Genomic DNA, 22236 nt, shown 5'->3' on the forward strand with positions numbered 1-22236 from the left:
CCATCACCAGTGAGTACTTTATGATACTTAAGAGGAGATGTTGAGAGAGCTAGACGTTGCAGAGATGGGCCTATCTAGAATATCACAAGATATGGAGCATACTGAGTATGGATGGCACTTGATAGACATGGGGACTGCACATGGATTGGCCATTTTGAATGGCCTATGGAATATCCAACAGGGAGCAGCCCATGCTGCAAGCCACAGCCCACGCAGGTGAACTAGCAGGAGAGAGAGAGAGAGAGAGAGAGAGAGAGAGAGAGAGAGAGTTTTTACTTCATTTAAACAGGCCAGGAAAAACATAACAGAGGTGCATTTTCTCCCTTTCAATCCTATAATCAAACGCACTGCTATAACTTATATCGATGAAGATGATCGTTGGTTTAGAGCTAGTAAAGGGGCACCGGAACAGGTTTATACTCTCAACTACTCAGGATAAAAAATTAAATGGTTTTTGTTGTAAGCATCTTGGCAGAATCTTGGTTTTGAAATAGATTAAATGTTATTTGTCAGGAAGCAAACTGTTGACATTGTTGTGGTTAGAAGTATGGATTTTTTTCTTTTCTTTCAGATTCTCGGTCTATGCAGTGACCAAGAAGAAATTAATCATCATTTCCATTCAGTAATTCAGAACTATGCTGGTCGTGGTTTTCGTTCACTTGCTGTTGCTTGGCAGGTGAGATAGTGCAGCAGATTTTAAATGGTGATATCTGCTTGCTTAAACAAGCAACAATCCTTAAGACATTTCTAATCTATGTGAATTTTTCAATTTAGGAGATTCCTGGAAAAACTTTAGATGGTGATGGAGGCCCATGGCAGTTTTGTGGCATAATTCCTCTCTTTGACCCACCTCGTCATGACAGTGCAGAGACTATCCGACGAGCCTTGAGCTTGGGCATAAATGTGAAGATGTTGACGGGTATAGATAGCTTTTTCCCTCTCAAGTGCAGCCAGTCTTGAGAGAATGAATTCTTCACCTTAAAGTTCCTTGCACAGTTCTTTCTTGTCAATATGGAAAGCTGGTATTACTTATTTTTGTTTTTGGTCTGCCGTGACAGATAAGACGAGAAGTTTTTAGTTTGAAATGACAATGTGATGCAAATTCTGCTGATCGCTTCTTTTACTACTACCATAAAACTAATCTTACCTTCTTATGAAAGTAGAGATGTTTAACCATCCATTTGTTACATTTCCAAGTTTGTGCTGCATCTCCTTTAGACTTATTTTTGAAATTCTGCTGGCACACAGCCATTAAATATCTCATATAGAACAAGTTTCTGTACATCACGACTCACTATTTGTTTGGGCATTTTCTAACTCATGACATCCGTACAGGAGACCAGTTGGCTATTGCAAAAGAGACTGGACGAATGCTGGGCATGGGCGTCAATATGTATCCCTCTTCCTTACTGGCAAAAAATAATGTTGATGGCATTCCTTTGGATGATCTCATTGAAAATGCAGATGGATTTGCTGGAGTCTTTCCAGGTGACTTTTGAAGATTAGTGGTTGAGTCTAATACTGTTTAGGGTCGTGGCAATACGTGAATTTTGGAATGCTGTGCAAAAGATAAGGATTTTTTGTATAGTCTGGACACCTAAAGGCTACAATAGAAGCAAAAAATGGCTACTGTCGGGTTCTTTGGGGCCATTTAGATGCTGCACATGCCATTTCTTACCCTTTGCATGGCTGAGCTTCCATGGTAGCTCTGCCTTGGTGTGTGCGAGTGTCAAGGTGATTCTCTTCTATAATTCTTGAGCTCATTGCAGTTTTTGGAAGAAATACCTACAAGGGTATCACACGTGGAATGATTGGGACTTCTCCTCTATCTAGACTCTAGTCTCTTGAGGAGGTTATGTTCTTTATTATTCTTCTTGATCTTCTCTAAACCCCCGATTTTTAGTTTGTTCCTTTCTGGTTATTGCTGAATCGAGGGTAGGCTCTGGCCTCCTACCACTGCTTAGGGTACTAAAGGCAGGTTACATTGGTGTTAGAGCATGGTCATTTGCTTGCCTCTCAAGCACACTGACCAACTTGTTGTTGCATCTTTGAATCATGGAAATAATGAAAGGGATATGAAAGGTAAAATATAGTTACAGAGTAAAGCTGATAAAGATGGCCGGAAATAGTGGAATGAACCTAGGGTAGAGCTGAAGGAGCATCTTAAGTTTAGGACCCAAGAATGAAAAGTACATGGGAGGCAAGTTCTTATGAGTTTGTTGAGTTCCACTGAGTTCTGAGTCTGTTGTTGTGCTTTGAGCTGTTGTTCCGTTTCTGTGTGATGTATACTTCCTGTTGGAGTGAGGTTTCTGCTTACTGCACTGAGGAGCACCCACTATAGAGAGCACGACACACTCTTCCTGCTATAGGTGCTCTCACTTTTGGCACGCCCGGTGGGACCTCAACTGAAGTCTCACTCCACTCCATTGAGCTACAGGTTGAGCTGGCTCAGCTCCTCGCCTGGTCTAGTCTGTTTGTGTGGTCCAACTTGGTCTAGACCAGCTTCGCTCTAGTCCAGTGTTCTAGTCCATCTTCGCCACGTCCAGCTTGGTCTAGCTGTTCTAGTCTCTCTCGCCCCTATCTAGCAGGAGTGGTCTAGCCGAGTCTAGCCTGGTCTAGGCGGGTTTGGTCTAGTGGGTCTAGACTATCCAGCAAGTTTGAGGATCTTGGTGCCGAGAGCTTGGGTGGGTTGTTGTTACTGCATGATACTGTAGTAGGGCTACAGTGTCACTGGCATGGGACAAGCAGTTAGTTGCAGCTGAGCTTGAATTCACACTGGGCGGACTCTCGCCTGGGCAGTGACACGTGGCAAGTATTACGGATAGTGGTCCAGTTGACGCCATGGCCAGATCACCACCACCTCAGTTAGGAGATAGGCTTAGCTGGATTGGAATATTTGCCAGCTGTTGGTGGCATTTAGGAGATACATATGAGTGGTTGGTTCCATTGGTGGGTACGCATCATCATCTACTTTTGTGTGGTCAGTCATCTAGAGTCTCTCATCAGAGTTGTACACAGCATGTCTGCACCATCCTTGCACCGTTGAGCCTCGACACCCCCACTGTACCTATGAGATCTAGGCTGGAGCTGAGTGTGCTGTCATGCTAGAGTTTGTATCGGTTTCTTTGAGTTTGTCGATGTTCGTGATGTTCATGATCTGCTAAGTCGTACCGTTGTTTGTTGCTCTGTTGTTCTCTCTCTGTTGTTCTTTGTCTTCTATGTTTTCATTTTGCGGAGTGAGATATCACGCACATTGCACTGAGGAGACCCACTATAGAGGGCACGACACATTATCTCTGCTACAGGTGCTCTCATCTTTGGCATGCCGGGTGGGACCTCAACTGAAGTTTCACTCCACTGTGCCTACAGGTCGAGAAGCCTGTTCGTTTAAGCTCTCGCCTGTGTTGGTCTGGACTAGAGTAGTCCAGCTTGGTCTAGTAACTCATCTTGATCTAAGTCTCTCATCCTGGTCTAGTAGTCTCTAGGCCGGGTCTAGTCCTCTCTCGTCCAGGCCTAGCCACGGAGCAGGTCTAGCCAGGAGGTCTAGTCACTCGCCCTGGTCTAGTGGAGTCTGGACCAGTGTCAAGAAGTAAAGGTCTTTGTGCTCAAAGCTTGGGGGGCTTTTGGTTATTGCATGACACATACAAGGCAGTCAAAAGAGCGACAAAGCCCACTATTAAGTCCTTTGAAGTACTACCACAGGAAGCATCAACCCTTCGTGCCAAGCAGAAGTCCGCCAGCCCCTTTACCCCTATCTTCCCCCTCAAACAGTTCTACACCTCCCTCGGGACCCCCATCAATAAACTTCTCATCCCCTGTGTTACAACAAGCTCCATTGCAAACAGCTCCTGCACATACAGCCATGGAGGAGCTCCCAAGCGTTCTAGCTAAGGTGAATATTATGTTTCCTACTTTCAAGTCTCAGCAGGAGACTAAGGCTATGGTTTGGTGTAGCTCATGCCTCTCTCTAGGGCACCTCCACATGAATGCCCCCTTCGGGTTTACTTCCACTTCTGTGAAAAGTCTGGACACGAGGACAAGGATTGCTACTACCTCAAGGGATTGTGACAAATACAACAAATTCTTGGTCCTTCTCTCCAACAAGGGCTCGCACCAACATCCAACATGGTTTCCCCCTATGGCCATCCAAACCACATGCCACCTTTGCTAACAGCCCCTCCTATGCAAGGTATGCAGAGCACTTTTCCCTCTCCGAGATTTTATCATACCCATGCTCCCTCATCACCTCAAAGCTTCTATCCCTCCACCTCCAACTCCAACTCCATGCACCAGGAGCAAGGACCACCTCGCCCTTCGACTCGCCCATTGAATCGGTCCATTTTGTGCTACAGATGCGGGGAATATGGTCATTACCAAAGCAAATGCCCCCTGCCCGAAGTGTCCCCGCCTTGCCGTCATTGCCCTGAAATAAAGGATCACTACAGTAAGGATTGCCCTAAACTTCGTGCATCCACGGCTTCGAACCCAAGTCAAAGCCAGAATGAGTTTACCTTTCCCAAGCTCAATCTAATAGCAGTTAGCACCATTCCTCAGCCGCCCCCTTCTGCCCATGTGGTTACCCCTCAAAATAAACTGCAGTTGGTAGAGGAGCGAGCAGGCGTCCTCACTCGGGCCGAGAGAGCCGCTCTCGGTCTTAGCGTTCCAGCAAGTTCAACTCCCCCACACATTCTCACAACAGTGGATACCCGGCCTTCAGCTGTTGACAAGCCATCACCCAGTGACAAGCAAGAATCCAAATCTTTGCTCTCCGATATTGATGAAGCCTTCTTGGAAGCATTTTCGATCTACAGAAGATCAAGGTACCAGAGAAACCACTGGTAGAAAAAGATAAGCTTCCAGCAGCAGACACAATCTTGAAGAACACCTTCCAACAAGTGTCCCTATATGACATGCTGAGGCTACATGCGAGTTTTAGGAGTGACACCCTTTCAGTTATTCAATCACTTTACCCCGGAGCAGGACCTAGTGGCGGACACCTCCCAGTGCAACCATCAAAGTCCTATATGATATCCCATCCCGCTGCCCACCTCACGGATTATAGAAGCCCTCGTCTCACCGTGTCCGTCTTGGGGCGGCACTTCTCAGGAGTGATAGTCGATGATGGATCCGGCATCAATCTGATGCCCGAGTTCACTATGTTAGCTCTGGGTCTACAGCCTACTTGCCTTGCTCCCTTTATAGTTGCATTGGCCGACTAGCAGACAATCTACCCAGTGGGCATAGTGGACAAAGTGCCTCTGCAGGTACAAGACTTTACCTTTAACTTGGATTTTGTTGTGGTTCGTCTTCCCCATGTTGAGGGCGGATGTCCCTTGCTCATCGGTAGACCATGGCTGTGACACACTAAAGCACTTCATGATTGGGGAAACGACGCCATGTGGATACATACTCGTGGCTCCCCAATGCAACCCATTTGCCTAGAAGGAGGCATGGATCCCGTTGTGCAGCAAGGTTCTTTGTCAATGGAAACCAACCCTGAACAAGAACAACCTACAACACTTGAAGGGTCAGACGAAGATCTGTTAGAGTAGTTGGAAGCTACCAAGTCTCTGCCTTGTTATGGACTATCTATTCAACCTTTGCCTGAGGTCACACCCTTTTCCTGTGTTCCTACCATAACTAAGCCCAACGAGCCACTTAAGCCAACAACTACTGTAGAAGTCACAGAGGTTGATTGCTCAGTTGGCCCTTTACTAAAAGCATTTACACTTGGTAACCTCACAAAGAAGGAAAGAAGCGCAGTAGGAGGAAGTTTGTCGTCGCTGTCGGTGCTGCCATTATAGCAACTCAAGTCATGGTATCTGCTATTTTCTTGTTGTGTATGTCTCTCTTGCTCTTGCCTGGCTGTTTTCTATGATGTTTCCTACCTAGCCCCTCTCCACATCCCCTCGCCCCTATCCACCTCTCCCTTGCCCTGGCCCCTATCTACACACACTCGCCCCTCCCCACACCCCCTCGCCCTTATCCACCTCTAACTTGCCCTCGCCCCTACCCGCCCCCTCCCTCCCACCTCACCCCCTCCCTACTTGGCCTCGCCCTCTCTACTCCTACTACTTGCCCCTACCTACTACCCCTGGGCCCTCGTCCCTCTCTACTCCTACTCGCCCCTACCTACTACCCCTCGCCCTCTCTACTCTACTCACCCCTACCTACTGCCTCTCGGACCTACCCCCTCCCCTCGCCCCTATCTAGACCCCTTTCGTCCCTATCCCCTCTCCTCGCACCCCTATCTAGCCCAACCCCCTCACCCCTTCCCTACCTACCCCTTCCCCTCTTCCCTAGCCCTCACCCACTTCCGCATTCAAGTTAGATTTTGACCATTGCCTAGAAGAAATCAAGAAATTTTCACAGGTTGAATGGCTGCGGCAGCCCCTTAAACCAATGGATTTCAAGATTGGCTGCATTTACACTAGCTTTGTGGGATTTGTTCATCTTGGCAGTTCTCAGTTTCTACTTTCTGGTCAGCTTACCTCATTGAGCCGGGGTCATTACTTCTTCAACATATCTTGCAAATATCGGCATTGCTTCATTGGTACTTCCTCCTAGGAACTCAAATTCTTCTCCAAACATCACCTTCTTCAGTCAGAGTGTATTGCGTTTTTCCTCGTGTTTCACTATTCTATCTCACCGGGACAGTGAATGGTCTTGTGGCGGGAAACGTGTAGCAGGGCTACAGTGTCACTGGCATGGGACAAGCAGTTAGTTGCAGTTGAGCTTGAGTTCACACTGGGCGCGGACTCTCGCCTGGGCACTGACACGTGGCAAGTGTTATGGATAGTGGTCCAGTGGACGCCGTGGCTAGATCACCACCACCTCAGTTAGGAGATAGGCTTAGCTGGATTGGGATATCTGCCAGCTGTTGGTGGCTCTTTAGGAGATACATATGAGTGGTTGGTTCTAGTGGTTGGTACGCATCATCATCTACTTTTGTGTGGTCAAAGTCATCTAGAGTCTCTCATCAGAGTTGTACACAGCACGTCTGCACCATCCCTGCACCATTGAGCCTCGACACCCCCACTGTACCTATGAGATCTGGGCTGGAGCTGAGTGTGCTGCCATGCCAGAGTCTGTATCGGTTTCTTTGAGTTTGTCGATGTTCGTGCTGTTCATGATCTGATAAGTCGTACTGTTGTTTGTTGCTCGGTTGTTCTTTGTCTTCTGTGTTTTCATTCTATGGAGTGAGGTATCATGCACATTGCATTGAGAAGCACCCCCTATAGAGGACATGACATATTAGCTCCGCTACAGACACATACTAGGTAGTCTAAAGATCGACAAAGCCCACAATCGAGCCCTCTAAAGTACTACCTTAGTCTACCATAGAAAGCATCAACCTTTCATGCCAAGTAGAAGTCCACCAGCCCCATTACCCCTACCTTCCCACGCGGCTACCTCATTCCCTCAACCAATTCTTCACCTCCTAAGTCACCTTCTTTAGTACAGCTCTTGCCCATTGTGTTACAACAAGCTCTAGAGCAACAGGCAACCATGGAGGAGCTCACAAGCGTTCTGGCTAAGGTGAACATAAAGTTTCCAACTTTCAAGGGACTCTCCACAGAGGATGCAGACGACCATGCTAGGAGATTTGTATCTCTCTGCCGGGGTTGTGGCCTCAACAGAGAAGACTCCTACCTAGTGCTCTTTCCATCAAGCTTGGATGGCTTAGCTGATAAATGATATAGGAAGTTTGTTGAGAATCACTTCACTACTTGGGCAGCACTAAGACAACAGTTCTGTGAAGCTTTTAGACCAGGTGACTTCCAAGAGAGAGTTCTGGATGAGTTGGCAAACCTGATGCTCCAGCCAAATGAGACTTTTGCAGAACTCATGACTTGAACAGAGTCTCTGGTCGCCAAGCTTCCCTAGCAACCAGGCGAATTAATGGTCAAGTGGTGGGAAGATAAGGCTCTTCCTAAGAATTCTCAACAAAAACTCCGAGAGTGTAGACTGCTACAGTGTCACTTCACAGGACATGCAGTTGGACAGTTAACTACAGTTGGTCTGGTTCACACTGGACGGACCCTTTGGCTGGGAGTGACACGTGGCAGGGTACCTACGGTGGTCTAGTGGACGTCGTGGCCAGGTCACCACCACCACTCAGTTGGAGATAGACTTAGCTGGCTGGACATTTATGGGCCGTTGGTGGCTTCTATGGTGGTACATATCAGTAGTCGTTTTGGGATAGTTCCATCTTATCTTGCACGTAGTCATGTAGAGAGTCTTACACAGAGCACTGCTTCACCATCCTTGCACATCTGAGCCTCGACACCCCATTTGTACCTGTGAGTCCTGGGCTGGAGCGGAGTGTGCTGCCACGCCAGAGTCTGTACATGGTTCTTGGAGCTAGTCGAGTCCACATGTTCTGGTCCACTGTTGTGTCTCTGTTGTTATCCATTGTTTTTGTGTTGTTATCCGTTGTTACTGTGTTTCATTCTGTTTGAGAGAGTTTTCATTTGTTTGAGTGAGATTGTCACGCTCATTGCACTGAGGGGCACCCACACTGTAGAGAGCACGACGCATTATCCGCGCTACAGGTGCTCTCATTTTGGCGATCACGGTGGGACCTCAACTGAAGTCTCACTCTGTTGAGTAGCTGGTTTCTTCGCTTCGCCTGTGCAATCTAAGTCTCTCGCCTTGCTGGTCTGGTCCCCTCTCGCCCTGGTCCAACTTGCCCTCGTCTCTGGTCTAGACCCCCTCGACCCTGGTCTAGCTGGTCTAGTCACTTCTCTGGTCTAGACCCCCTCGACCCTGGTCTAGCTGGTCTAGTCATTTGTCTGGTCTAGACCCTGGTCTAGTCCTCCTCGTCCCTGGTCCGATTGGTCTAGACACTCGTCTGGTCTAGACACTCGTCTGGTCTAGTATGGTCTAGTAGAGTCTAGACCAGTCTTCAGCCAGTTCAAGGTTTCTTGCCCAAAGATTGGTTGGTTTGGAGGTCACTGTATGACACATACAAGGAGGTCAGTTGAGCGTCAAAGCCCACTACTGAGCCCTCTGAAGTACTATCACAGAAGACGACCTTTGACACCTTGTAGAAATCCTTCAACCTCATCACCTATACCTCCACGTATCACATCACCCATTCCTTCATCAGGTTCCCCATCTTCGCGATCACCTTCTCCGGAAAAGCTCTCTCCTATTCTTCTACAACAAGCTATTGTGCTACAGACTCAGCAAGGAATCATGGAGCCACTAGCTAGTGTTTTGGCCAAGGTGAACATCAAGTTCCCTACATTCAAAGGGTTGTCTTCAGAAGATGCTGACGACCATGCAAGAAGATTTGTATCTCTCTGTAGGGGACGTGGGCTGAACAGAGAAGATGCTTACTTGGTACTATTTCCATCCACCCTGGATGGCCTAGCAGATAAATGGTACAGCCAATTTGCAGAGAACCATTTTGCAACTTGGGCAGCCTTAAGACAGCAGTTCTGTGCAGCTTTCAGGCCAGGTGACTACCAGGAGAAGGTGTTGGATGAGTTGGCCAACATGGTGCTCAAACCTGAGGAGACTTTTGCGGAGCTTATGACGAAAACTAAGTCGCTGGTGGCCAAGCTTCCCCAACAACCCGGTGAATTCATGGTTAAAAAGTGGGTGGAGAAGGCGCTTCCCAAAACTTCTCAGCAAAAACTCCGAGAGAGTCTCCGACCCGACGCCACTCTCGACGAGTTCATCGCAGCTGCTACTAGAATAGAGGGAGCTAGGAAGCTCTTCAACAACTCTCTTCAAATAGATACTTCCTGTGTGTTCTCGGAAGGTAGTCCTACTGATCCTTTAACTTCTTTACGTAGGGAACTGGAAGCCCTAAAGCTACAACGAGCTCTTCAAGAGGAGAGGTCCTTCTCTCTTAGACAAGAGAAGCCTACACATAATGAGGCATTGGAACAGATTAAGCGCGAGTTAGAAGAGCTCAAGTGTCAGCAAGAGACTAAGGCTATGGTTTGGTGTAACTCATGCCGCTCTCCAGGGCACCCACCACAGGAATGCCCCCTTCGGTTTTACTGCCACTTCTGTGAAAAAGCTGGACATGAGGATAAGGATTGTTACTACCTCAAGGGATTGCGTCAAATACAACAAAATCTTGGTCCTTCTCTCCAACAAGGGTTAGCACCTGCATCCAATATGGTCTCACCCTACGGCCATCAAAACCAGTTGCCTCCTCTGCTGACAACACCCCCTATGTAGCAAGGTATGCACAACAACTTTGCACCCCACAGTTTTTACCATGCCAGTACTCCCTCAGTTCCCCAAAGTTTCTACACCTCAGCCTCAAATTCCATGCAGCAACCACCTCGTCCCCCGTTTCGTCCTTCCAATCGGCCCATACTCTGCTACAGATGTGGAGAATATGGGCATTATCAGGGCAAGTGTCCTTTACCCGAGGGGTCCCCTCCTTGTCGTCATTGCCCTGATTCGAAGGATCACTATAGTAAAGATTGTCCCAAGCAAAGGGCATCCACGTCTTCAGGCTCCACTCAGAACCAGCCCGAATTCACCTTTCCGAAGATAAATTTGATTACTGTGAACACCGTGCCTCAACCTTCACCTGCTACTCATGTGGTTAAGCCTCTGCAAGTGGAGGAGCCTGCTGGTGTCCTTACTCGGGCACAAAGAGCAGCTCTTGGTCTCAGTCTACCCACAGGTCCACCTCGCCAGTCTCCACTTCCTCACTCTGGTCTACCTGACCCAAAGGACAAGTCCTTCCCAATTGCTCAGAGCAAACCAACTTCCTTGTTATCTGACATTGATGGAGCCTTCTTAGAAGCAGTGGCTGACTTGGAACAGATTAAGGTCACAAAAGGAGCCCAGTTCGAAGGCGCCAAGCCCACAGCAGAAGCCATCTTTAAAAATACTTTTCAGCAGGTGTCACTATACGACATGCTAAGGCTTGATGCAACACTTAGAAGTGACACCTTGTTAGTCATTCAGTCTCTGTACCCGGGGGCTGGGCCTAGTGGCGGACACCTCCCTGTACGGCCCTCAGAGTCCTATTTGATTTCCTATCCATCTGCTCCCCTCACCGATTATAAAAGTCCTCGCCTCACTGTATCTATTCTTGGGCACCAGCTATCCGGCGTCATCGTTGATGGAGGATCTGGAATCAATTTGATGCCCGAATTCACTATGATGGCCTTAGGTCTAAAGCCTACCCGACCTGCTCCTTTCACTGTTACATTGGCTGATCAGAGAACAGTCTACCCAGTGGGCATAGTCGACAAGGTGCCTCTGAAGGTACAAGATTTCACTTTTAACTTGGATTTTGTGGTAGTTAATCTTCCCCTGGTAGAGGGAGGTTATCCCTTGCTGATTGGTAGGCCATGGCTGCGACATACGAAAGCACTTCACAACTGGGGAACCGACGCCATGTGGATACATACTCCTGGCTAACTCCAATGCAACAAATTCGTCTCGAAGGAGGTATGGATCCGGTCGTTCAGCATAGCTCTTTGTCAGTAGAGTCCAACCCTGACTTGGACCAGCCGGTCCCTCCCGATGGGTCCGATGAAGACTTATTGCAGTGGTTAGAAGCCACCTCTTCGATGCAATGCTATGTAGTCTCTCTTCAACCTTTGCCAACAGATTCACCCTATCCCCCTGATCCTACATCTGAAGCTACACCTGAGACCAAGAATCCCAGTCAGCCAAGTGAGCCAGAACCAAGTGGACCAAGTGGACCAGTCTCAAGTGAGTCAGAACCAAGTGGACCGGTCTCTGGTACCCATCCTTCAGAGGGTCCCTTGATGGAAACCGTCGGCCTGGGTGAGCCTATAACCCACCATAGAAGGGGAAAAAAGTCTCCCTTGCAAGAGTTGGCCAACACCCCAGCTCCCTCCTTAGCCTCTACTCCATCTGACTCTCCACCCATGCCGCAGCACTTTGAGGTATCTGAGGATTTACCATTTGCAGAGCTTCCATCAGGTTGGTTGCAGGAAGAGTATGCTGATTTCAACATTGATCAGACGCCAGCTCATAATGTCCAAAGGCTAACAGAGGCGGCACAATCTTCTCCACCTGACGCAGCCCCGACCACTGCACCGCCTGACCCAGTCAGAGAGGTCAACCTAGGAGGCCCTGACAGCCATCAGCCCATCTTATTAGCCACTTGGTTATGGGATCACCCCGCTCTACTCGACCTGGTAATCTCCTTCGTGCGCTCTTTCAAAGATGTGTTTGCCTGGTCTTACCACGATTTAGAAGGAATCCCAGCAGAGCTAGGAGTCCACACAATTCCTCTGGTTGAGGGGGCTAAGCCGGTCAGAGGACGTGCTTACAAACTGAATCCCAAGTATGCAGAAGCAGTCAAAATTGAGTTGGAAAAAATGCAAGAAGCAGGTATTATTGTGCCAGTAGAGCACTCAGAATGGTTGTCTCCTATGGTTATTGCCCCAAAGAAGCAGTCCAATAAAATTCGAGTTTGTGTCGACTATCGGGCTCTGAATAAGGTCACAATCCCGGATGGATTTTCGACACCTTTTACTGAGAGAGTCCTCGAAGATGTCGCTGGCCATGTACTGTATAGTTTTATGGACGGGTTCAGCGGCTACAATCAGTTAGGAATACATCCTGACGACCAAATCAAAACAGCTTTTGTGACTCCCTGGGGTATTTTCATCTACACTAGGATGTCTTTTGGGCTTAAAAATGCACCGCCTTCTTTCAATCGCATAGTATATCTCATCTTTTGTCCTCTGCTTACTGATCACCTTCGCATAGTATATCTCATCTTTTGTCCTCTGCTTACTGATCACCTTCGCATATTCATGGATGACTTTTCCACCTTCTCGGGTGCTCAATGTTCGACCCCAGTAGAAAATCTAAAGGAGCATCTTGCTCAGCTCTCTACAGTCTTCCTCAGGTGCAGAGAGGCACGTTTGAAGCTCAATCGGAACAAATGTCATTTTTTGGTCACAGAGGGCACACTGTTGGGCCATGTGGTGTCTGCTCAAGGTTTGGCACCGGACCCAGAGAAGATAGTGGCCATCTTTAAGTTACCTCCTCCCATAAATCCCAAAGGTGTTCAGAGCTTTGTGGGCCACACTGGCTATCATCGCAGGTTTATACGTATGTATGCACAGGTGGCTCAACCATTGACCCGGCTCACCAGTGCTGCTGTTCCCTTCTGGTGGTCAACACCTGAGGCCGAAGCATTTGCATACCTCAAAAAACGTCTCACTGAAGCGCCTATTCTAGTTGCCCCGGATTGGGCCCTACCTTTTCATGTGCATACAGATGCCAGTCTGCTGGCTGTGGGTGCTGTGCTGACTCAGCCTAGCAAAGAGTTCAACTTGGATCGCCCTGTACATTATGCAAGTCGCCTGCTCACCAAAGCAGAGCGAAACTATAGCATCACAGAGAGGGAAGGATTGGCTATAGTGTATGCTCTACACAAATTTCGTCACTATTTGCTAGGGGTCCACTTCACAGTTATCACTGATCACCATGCCTTGCGCTATCTGCTTAATAAGCCACAGGTTGCAGGTCGAGTATGGCGATGGCTCCTCCTATTCCAGGAGTTTGATTTTGAAGTGGCACTCCGTCCTGGTAAGCATCATGTAATGGCTGACCACCTCTCTCGCATTTACACAGGCGAAGAAGCTACCGGGATTGCGGATGACTTTCCAGATAGCAGTCTTTTTAAAATAGATACAACACCGGAATGGTACGGCGAGGTCCTACATTTTCTATCTACTGGGCTGTACCCAGAGAGGGCATCCCCACTGCAAAAGAGGAGATTGCTGTTGAAGTCCAGGCCTTTCACTCTGATCGAGGGCCAGCTCTACAAAGCGAGACCAGATGGTGTTCTGAAGCGTTGTATCTCACCTCATGAGGTGGAGCATATTCTGGAGGATGCCCACAATGGTCCTACTGGTGGCCATTACCCTGGTCACATCACTGCTCAGAAGATACTACAGAGTGGTCTGTGGTGGCCCTACATTTTTAAGGATGCAATAGCATATTCTAAGGTTTGTGATGTGTGCCAGAGATGTGGGCCGAAGCTGAGTAAGCAATCCAACCGTCCTTTGCAGGTCTCGATGGCGTGGCTACCTTTTGAGAGATGGGGTTTGGACTCTGTGGGACCAATATATCCCCCGGCTCAACCAGGTAATCGCAAATATCTGCTAGTGGCTACAGACTATGCAACAAAGTGGGCAGAGGTACTAGCGACAGTAGATTGCACCGGCAATACAGTGGCCAAATTTTTATATGAAAATATTTTATGCAGATTTGGATGTCCCTTAGTGATCACCAGTGATAGAGGCGGTCATTTTGTCAATGACATGATCTCAAATTTGCTGGCCAATTACAAGATTTTTCATTGCAAGTCGTGCTCTTATTACCCTAGAGCCAATGGACAGGCCGAGAGCACCAACAAGGTTCTGATCGCTCTACTGAGGAAAGCATGTCATCTCCATCCAGCATCGTGGGCTCAGGCTGTGCACGACACTCTTTGGGCATACCGCACATCTTTCAAAGCAACAACGAATCAAACGCCTTTTCAACTCGCTTTCGGTTTGGAAGCCATAGCTCCATTTGAGTTCAACTCCGGTTCCCCTAGGGTGGGCAGTCTGCGTGCAAGTGGGGGCATGGAATCTGCCTCTATCTCCCGTCTCACCTTATTGGATGAAAGCCGCCTTTTAGCTTCTCGTGCTCTGCAAGCGGAACAACTTCGTCGCAAAGCGTGGCATGATCGCCACCTCAGAAAGCCAAAAATAACGCAAGGCACATTGGTGCTACTCTATCAGGCAAAATATTTGAAAAAAGCAAAGAAGCTGGTTCCAGCTTGGCAAGGCCCCTTTAGAGTACAGGAGGTTTTGCCACAGGGGGCTGTCCAGTTAGTCACTTTGGAAGGCGTCCCTTTGCCACTGGTAAATGGCTCCAGAATCAAGTGCTATTACTCCTCTGAGTAAAGGGTATGCAACTTTCCGCCATCTGTAGGTTCTCCGGCCCATCTCTCTCCTCCCCTCGAGCTTTCCACCAGAATAGATGTTCTGTTACTGTCTCAGTTTTTGCTATGTTTGTAATTTTCCACCTTTCCTCTAAGATATCTTTTCTCCACTAAGTCCTCCTGGTAATTGGGTATTATCGGAACTTCAATAGTTCAGTCACTCCTCTAATTGTTTCTATCCTAAGTGTTATTTGCAGTTAAGTATTAAGGTCCTTCCAAACTGCTATCAGGCAAGCTTCTAGTCAGAGTGTTTTTTGTTCAGTTTGAAAAAAGTGGAATCTACTTGGGCATTTTGCTTAGACGACGATTGAGGCTGTCTATATAAAGAATATGGCAGAGTTTTCGCAAAGAACTTTTGATTCCAATACCAGCAAAAAAAAAAAAAAACCTTTGGTGCAAATAAACTTTCAGCTTTGCTGCAGAAAGAAAGAAAGAAAGGGGGAAAGTACTCTTTGGTGCTCCAAAGCTGGCTACTAATAATCATTGCAAGCCTTAATACCCTTCTTTATCTGAGTCCTCTCTTCGTACCTGCTCAAAATTATCCTATCTTTGTATCTGTTAGCACTTTGCTACTGTTGTGCTAACTCTCATTAGGCCTTAATAAACCCTAGTCTCCCAACCCCTCGCCCCTACCTAGCCTACTGCCTCCTACCCTTACTTAAACCCCTCTCGCCCCTACCCTATACCCTCGCCCCCTACCCTCCCCTCTCGCCCCTATCCTCTCCCACACCCCCTCTCGCCCCTATCCTAAAACTCGCCCCCTACCCTCTCCTACACCCCCTCTCGCCCCTATCCTCACCTCTCGCCCCCTACCCTCTCCTATCCTCCCCTCTCGCCCCTATCCAAACCTCTCGCCCCCTACCCTCTCCCACACCCCCTCTCGCCCCTATCCCCCCCTCTCGTCCTTATCCTCACCTCTCGCCCCCTACCCTCTCCTCTCCTCCCCTCTCGCCCCCTACCCTCTCCCACACCCCCTCTCGCCCCTATCCTCCCCTCTCGCCCCTACCCTCTCCCACACCCCCTCACCCCTACCCTCTCCCAGCACCCTCTCGCCCTAACCGCCCACTTTCGCCTGGTTCGAATTTACCCTACCTTAAATTACTCGCCCAGCCTAACGATTTAGCCGGAGAAATCTAACTTGTCTGCATCCTACTACTTTTCCATTGGCTACTTAGCGGCTTTGTTTGTCATCCTCTGTTTGTCATCAGACCTCACCTTGGCAGGGGTAGCAAGAAAAAGGTAGAGATGAAGAGGAGAAAAGCTCGGGTTGAACAATTAGAGAGCGAAGCAGATGAAGTATCTGCAAGCGGCAACAGCCATGACATAGATGACTTTACCTCCAGTGACCCAAGTGATGAAAGCTACAAAGCAGACTCAGCAGCATCTGAGGATTCAGATGTAAATTCAGAGTCAGGTGCTTCCAGTGATCCAGAGGAACAATCAAAGGTGGCTCAGAAAAAAGAAAAGCCGCAAATTATCACTCATGAAATCAAGAGGCCTGCTTCTTCAAAAAATCGCACAGCATTTTCATTACATTTTCATATGCAGCAACCTCGACCATCTCTCAGTGAGGTGCTTTCGACTGCTCAGCTACGGACTCTGGGTCTCACAGAATTGGCTGATGCAAATTTACCTGATACTATTCCAGCAGAACTGATCCATCAACTGCTGAAAAACTTTCCAAAGGTCCGGGGCCACAAGCTAACAGCTACAAGGCTTGGCCATGCCATGGGTATGACCAACTTTCCAGCTGTGAAGTCTACTACTCGCACTTTCTCTTTGTTGTCCAAGGACGCGACAATTCAAGCATGTAAAGAGCTATTGAGCTCGGATCACCCAAATTATGAGCGAAATAGACGGCTTCTCGCAATCTTCAGGTATTACTTTCTGGCTCGGGATGCCAAAGAAGACAAGGTACAAACAGATATTCTCACTACATTCTCCCACTGCGACGGGCTATACTGTTTAATCCACACTATCCCATGTGGATTCCACCAAATTCTCTTTAGCTCTCTGCAGTCTAGGGCTAAAAGATTTCGGGCCCAAGTGCAGTCTGTGCAGTTAACTTTTAGATGTTTTGCGGCGCCTCTCTTGGCATGGATCATAAACATACCTATCAACATAAATGAAGTGGATGAGGAACAGGGAACCTCGAAAGGGAAAAGGAAACCCGTGAGCATGCAAGTAGACCCCACAGTCACCAAGAAAAAGAAGATCAAGGCGAAAGTGATGAAGGATACAGTGAAGTCTCTACTCTACTTGCCAGTTTCTGAGAGACAGCAGACTAGGGTACATCTTCAGCGTCATACGTCTACTGCTACACCTGGTTCTGCTGTGCCGACACCAGTGTCTACTACCGCTCCTCAGGAGAGGATGGTCACTTCACCCATACAGGATCCTCTTCCTTCTTCTCCCATCTTCACTCATACACCGGTCAACATATCACTCGTTGCACCTACAACAACAATCTCTAAAGCACCTTCTACACCGAGTGTCCCTACTTCTAGCTCGCCGGTTGTGCCACCATCTGCACCTACTTTTAGCTCGCTGGCAATGCCTCATGTGTGCCCTCCGGCATCACATCCATCTGAGGGATCTTCAGGTAGGACCAACTCCACTTCTCTGTTTCAGCTTTCAGAGAAGTTGCTTCAAGACTCCAGAGCTGCTATTGCCACCATCGAGCTAGGCGTGGAGCAGCTAGCTGCAACCCACCAGCATCACTCCGCCACATACACAGCTATGGAGGGATCCCTACGAGTTGCCGAGAGTGCCATCGCAGATCGAGATGCAACGATTTTTGCACTACAGCAGGCATTGAAGATAAAGTCGAGAATTATTGATGACCTAAAAGCACAGGTGCAAGGATTTCAACAAATGCTTATGTATGATAACAGGCCTACCCAGGCTACTGTGGGATATGGATGGACTAGGCCAGGGATACAGGTCCAGAGTCCAGCCACCTTTGCAGCGCCAGCAGGTCCCTCTCAGCCCTCTCAGCAGTTCATGGGACACTACCCACAGCCCCAAGTCCAGTACTTCACTCAGCAAGAGTCTCAGATCCAGATGCCACACATGCAGAGCTAGAGTGTTCAGTGTTCCTTGCTGTGACGGTGTTACTGGTGCACACCGCCATGGTTGCGTTACTAGGCGTCCGGAGTTCACTTCAGGGCAGGTACTCCCATCCGCTATGCAGCAGATGGTTGGTACAACCACAGGAAATCAAGGTATGCAAAGCACAGGACAGCAACCGCATGGTTACACTATTGATCTGATGGCTCCTCCCGATCCGGAAGCTTCTGGAGCAGCAGTGGGGACGACCCTTTCCCTTGGGTGACAGGCCTGTGCTCTTACCTCATCTTTCATGGTACATATAGTTACTTTTGCAGTTTCATTCAGTTTTGGCTCACCGAGACGGTGACCAGTCTTGTGGCGGGCAACCTATAGCCTGCTACAGTGTCACTTCACAGGACAGGCAGTTTGACAGTTAACTACAGTTGGTCTGGTTCACACTGGACGGACCCTTTGGCTGGGAGTGACACGTGGCAGGGTACCTACGGTGGTCTAGTGGACGTCGTGGCCAAGTCACCACCACCACTTAGTTGGAGATAGACTTAGCTGGCTGGACATTTATGGGCCGTTGGTGGCTTCTATGGTGGTACATATCAGTAGTCGTTTTGGGATAGTTCCATCTTATCTTGCACGTAGTCGTGTAGAGAGTCTTACACAAAGCACTGCTTCACCATCCCTGCACATCTGAGCCTCGACACCCCATTTGTACCTGTGAGTCCTGGGCTGGAGCGGAGTGTGCTGCCACGCCAGAGTCTGTACATGGTTCTTGGAGCTAGTCGAGTCCACATGTTCTGGTCCACTGTTGTGTCTCTGTTGTTATCCATTGTTTCTGTGTTGTTATCCGTTGTTACTGTGTTTCATTCTGTTTGAGAGAGTTTTCATTTGTTTGAGTGAGATTGTCACGCTCATTGCACTGAGGGGCACCCACACTGTAGAGAGCACGACGCATTATCCGCGCTACAGAGAGAGTCTCCGACTTGAAGCCACTCTAGAGGAGTTTGTAGCTATTGCTACTAGGATAGAGGGGGCAAGGAAGCTGTTCAACGACTCTCCTCAGGTAGAGATTGCCTCTGTACTCTTGGAAAGTCCATCTAACCCCTCGACTTCTTTACGCAGGGAACTAGAAGCCCTGAAGTTACAACAAGCTCTTTAAGAGGAGAGATCCTTCTCTTTTCAACAAGAGAAGCCTCCACATCAAGAGGCTTTAGACCATATCAAGCGAGAGCTAGAAGCGCTCAGGGCTCAGCAAGAGTCTAAGGCTGTGGTCTGGTGTAGCTGATGTGGCTCTCCAAGGAACCCTCCACATGAATGCCTCCTTCGGGCTTATTGCCACTTCTGTGAAAAGTCTAGACATGAGGACAAGGATTGCTACTATCTAAAGGGATTACAGCAAATACAACAAAGTCTTGCTCCTACTCTTCAACAAGGGTCGGCACCTACATCCAACATGGTTTCCCCCTATGGCCATCCCAACTACATGATGCCACCTTTGCTGAATACACCCCCCATGCAAGGTATGCAGAGCAATTTTCCATATGAGAACTTTTATCATGCTAATGCTCCCTCACCCGCTCAGAGCTTCTACACCTCAACCTCCACCTCTATGCAGTAGGAGCAAAGGCGGCCTCATCCTCCAAATCGTCCATCCAATCGGCCCATTTTGCGCTATAGATGCGGGGAATATGAGAATTACCAAATAAAATGTCCTCTGTTGTGAGAAGAGTGTCCTCCTTGCCAACATTGCCCTGAGGCTCAGGATCACTATAGTAAGGATTGTCCAAAACAACGCGCATTTCCGTCTTTGAGCCAACCTGAATTCACCTTTCCTAAAATCAATTTGATAGCAATTAGCACCATCCTCAACCGGCACCTGCTACGCATGTGGTGGCCCCTAATGACAAGTTCAGGCGGGTAGAGGAGCCCACTGGTGTCCTCACTTGAGCCCTGAGGGCATACTTGGGTCTCAGCCTTCCAACAAGTTCCACTCTTCCTCCCACTCCCACCAGTAGATACCCCGCTTCTAGTTGTCGACAAGCCATCCCCTAGTTCCAAGCGAGAATCTTCATCTCTGCTCTCCGATATTGATGAAGCCTTCTTGGAAGCAGTAGCCGATCTACAACAGATCAAGGTAGAGAAATTACTAGTAGAAAAAGAAAAGCTTACAGCAAAGATTATCTTGGAGAACACCTTTCAACCATTGTCGCTCTATGACATGTTGCGGCTGGATGCGAATTTTCGAAGTGACACCCTTTCCGTTATTCAGTCGCTTTACCCCGGAGCAGGTCCTAGTGGCGGGCACCTCCCAATGAAACCATCAGAGTCTTATATGATATCCTATTTGGCTGCTCCCCTCACTGATTATAGAAGCCCTCGTCTCACCGTGTCAATCCTGGGGTGGCAATTTTCAGGAGTGATAGTGGATGGTGGATCTGGCATTAACCTGATGCATGAGTTCACTATGTTGGCTTTAGCTCTGCAACCTACCCAACCTGCTCCCTTCACAGTTACATTGGCCGACCAGAGGACAATCTACCCACTGGGCATAGTGGACAAGGTGCCTCTGCAGGTACACAACTTCACCTTTAGCTTGGATTTTGTTGTGGTTTGTCTTCCCCAGGTTGAGGGAGGATTTCCTTTGCTCATCGGTAGACCATGGCTACTGCACACTAAAGCACTGCATGATTGGGGAAATGACACAATGTGGTTATATACTTTGGTTCCCCAATAAAACCCATTCGACTCGAAGGAGGCATTGATCCAGTAGTGCAACATAGTTCTTTGTCAATGGAAACCTTTCCTCAACTAGAAACTCCACCTGAAGGGCCAAAAAAAGACCTGCTGGAGTGGTTGGAAGCTACCAAGTCTATGCCTTGTTATGGGGTCTCTATTCAATCTATGCCTGAGAATACCCCATCTTCCAATGTCCCTTGCTATAGTATACTGCCTAGCAAGGAAACAAGTGCAGGTGCAGAGGTCATCGAGGCTGATGACTCCGATGCTACCAGAGTACGAGCTTATGGGCTTGGTGAGCCTATCAACCATAAGGGAGGAAAGAAATCTCCTTTGCACAAGTTTTTCCAACCCTCAATCTTCTCTATGGTTGACTATCCGACCAAGTCAATGCTCACCTCAGTGTCTGGTGAACTACAATTTGATGAGCGTCCCCAAGGATGGCTACAAAAGGTATATGCAGATTTCTATATTGATCAACCACCAGCTCTCGCTCTTGATGTCTCTATGCTCCAAAACACGGCGACCTCAGCACTTACAACATCTTCAGCAATACCCTCTCCAAACCCAATTCAAGAAATGACCTAGGGCGACTCTGACAACCCCTAACAAGCTCTTTCAGATACATGGTTATGGGATTACCCAATGTTGCTACACCAAGTTTCTGCAGCAACTGAGAAGATGCTACACCGATAGTACCACCCCCATTCTCCCTCTTTTCTCGTCCCTACCCACCCCCTTCCCTCTCCCCTCGTCCCTCACCACCCCTCCTCACCTCTCACCACCCCCTCCCCTCCTCCCGCCCATACCCACCCCCCTTCCCCTCTAGCCCCTCACCACCTCCCCTCGCCCCTACCTGCCACCTACCCTCACCTCTCATCCCTACCCATCCTAGCCCACTCCCCCTCACCCCTATCCTCTCCCTCTCGCCCTTCACCCCCTCCTCATCCCCCCTCACCACCCCCCTCGCCCCTACCTACCACCTCCCCTCACCTCTCGTCCCTACCCACCCTAGCCCACTCCCCCTCGCCCCTATCCTCTCCTTGTCTCCCTTCACCCCCTCCTCACCCCCCCTTGCCCCTCCCCCCCACCCCTCTCGCCCCTCACCACCCCCTCCTCGCCCCTACCCACCCCCTCAACCCTAGCCTCCCCTCATTTTCCTTTCCCCCCTCACCCTACCACCCATTTTTTTTCTTAATTGTGAACTTTCCTCAGTGAAAAGCACACTTGGTAGCCAATGAACGTCCTCCATCCGTGTGTTGCATTTACACTAGCTTTTACCTTTCTGAGATTTTGCTACCAATATGGGCCTTCTTTAGTTTCTTCTTTCTATACAGCCTATCTCACTGTGGCAGGGTTGCCGTACTTCTTCAGCTTCTGTTTTCTGAATAGCCTATCTCACTGTGGTAGGGTTGCCGTGCTTCTTCAGTTTCTACTTTTTGTACAACCTCTCTCAATGTGGCAGGTTGCCTTAC

At 48.7% G+C, this 22236-nt stretch overlaps 1 protein-coding gene across 9 annotated transcripts in view; it reads left to right on the top strand.

The window, feature by feature from the left end:
• The window catches only part of LOC147448180 (plasma membrane ATPase-like), a 167821-nt gene that overhangs the window by 141475 nt on the left and 4110 nt on the right, over positions 1-22236 (top strand). For 8 of the 9 annotated variants that reach the window (XM_086524039.1, XM_086524037.1, XM_086524036.1 and 5 more), the window contains 4 exons: positions 290-412; positions 572-676; positions 775-919; positions 1336-1488. In XM_086524039.1, coding sequence (XP_086380165.1) covers positions 290-412; positions 572-676; positions 775-919; positions 1336-1488 — 526 coding nt within the window. The remainder of the gene's footprint in view (positions 1-289; positions 413-571; positions 677-774; positions 920-1335; positions 1489-22236) is intronic. The other variant, XM_086524040.1, reaches the window with a different exon arrangement.

The sequence above is a fragment of the Adiantum capillus-veneris genome, chromosome 11 (assembly GCF_014529385.1).
Source record: "Adiantum capillus-veneris isolate H3 chromosome 11, ASM1452938v2, whole genome shotgun sequence".
NCBI lineage: Eukaryota > Viridiplantae > Streptophyta > Polypodiopsida > Polypodiales > Pteridaceae > Adiantum > Adiantum capillus-veneris.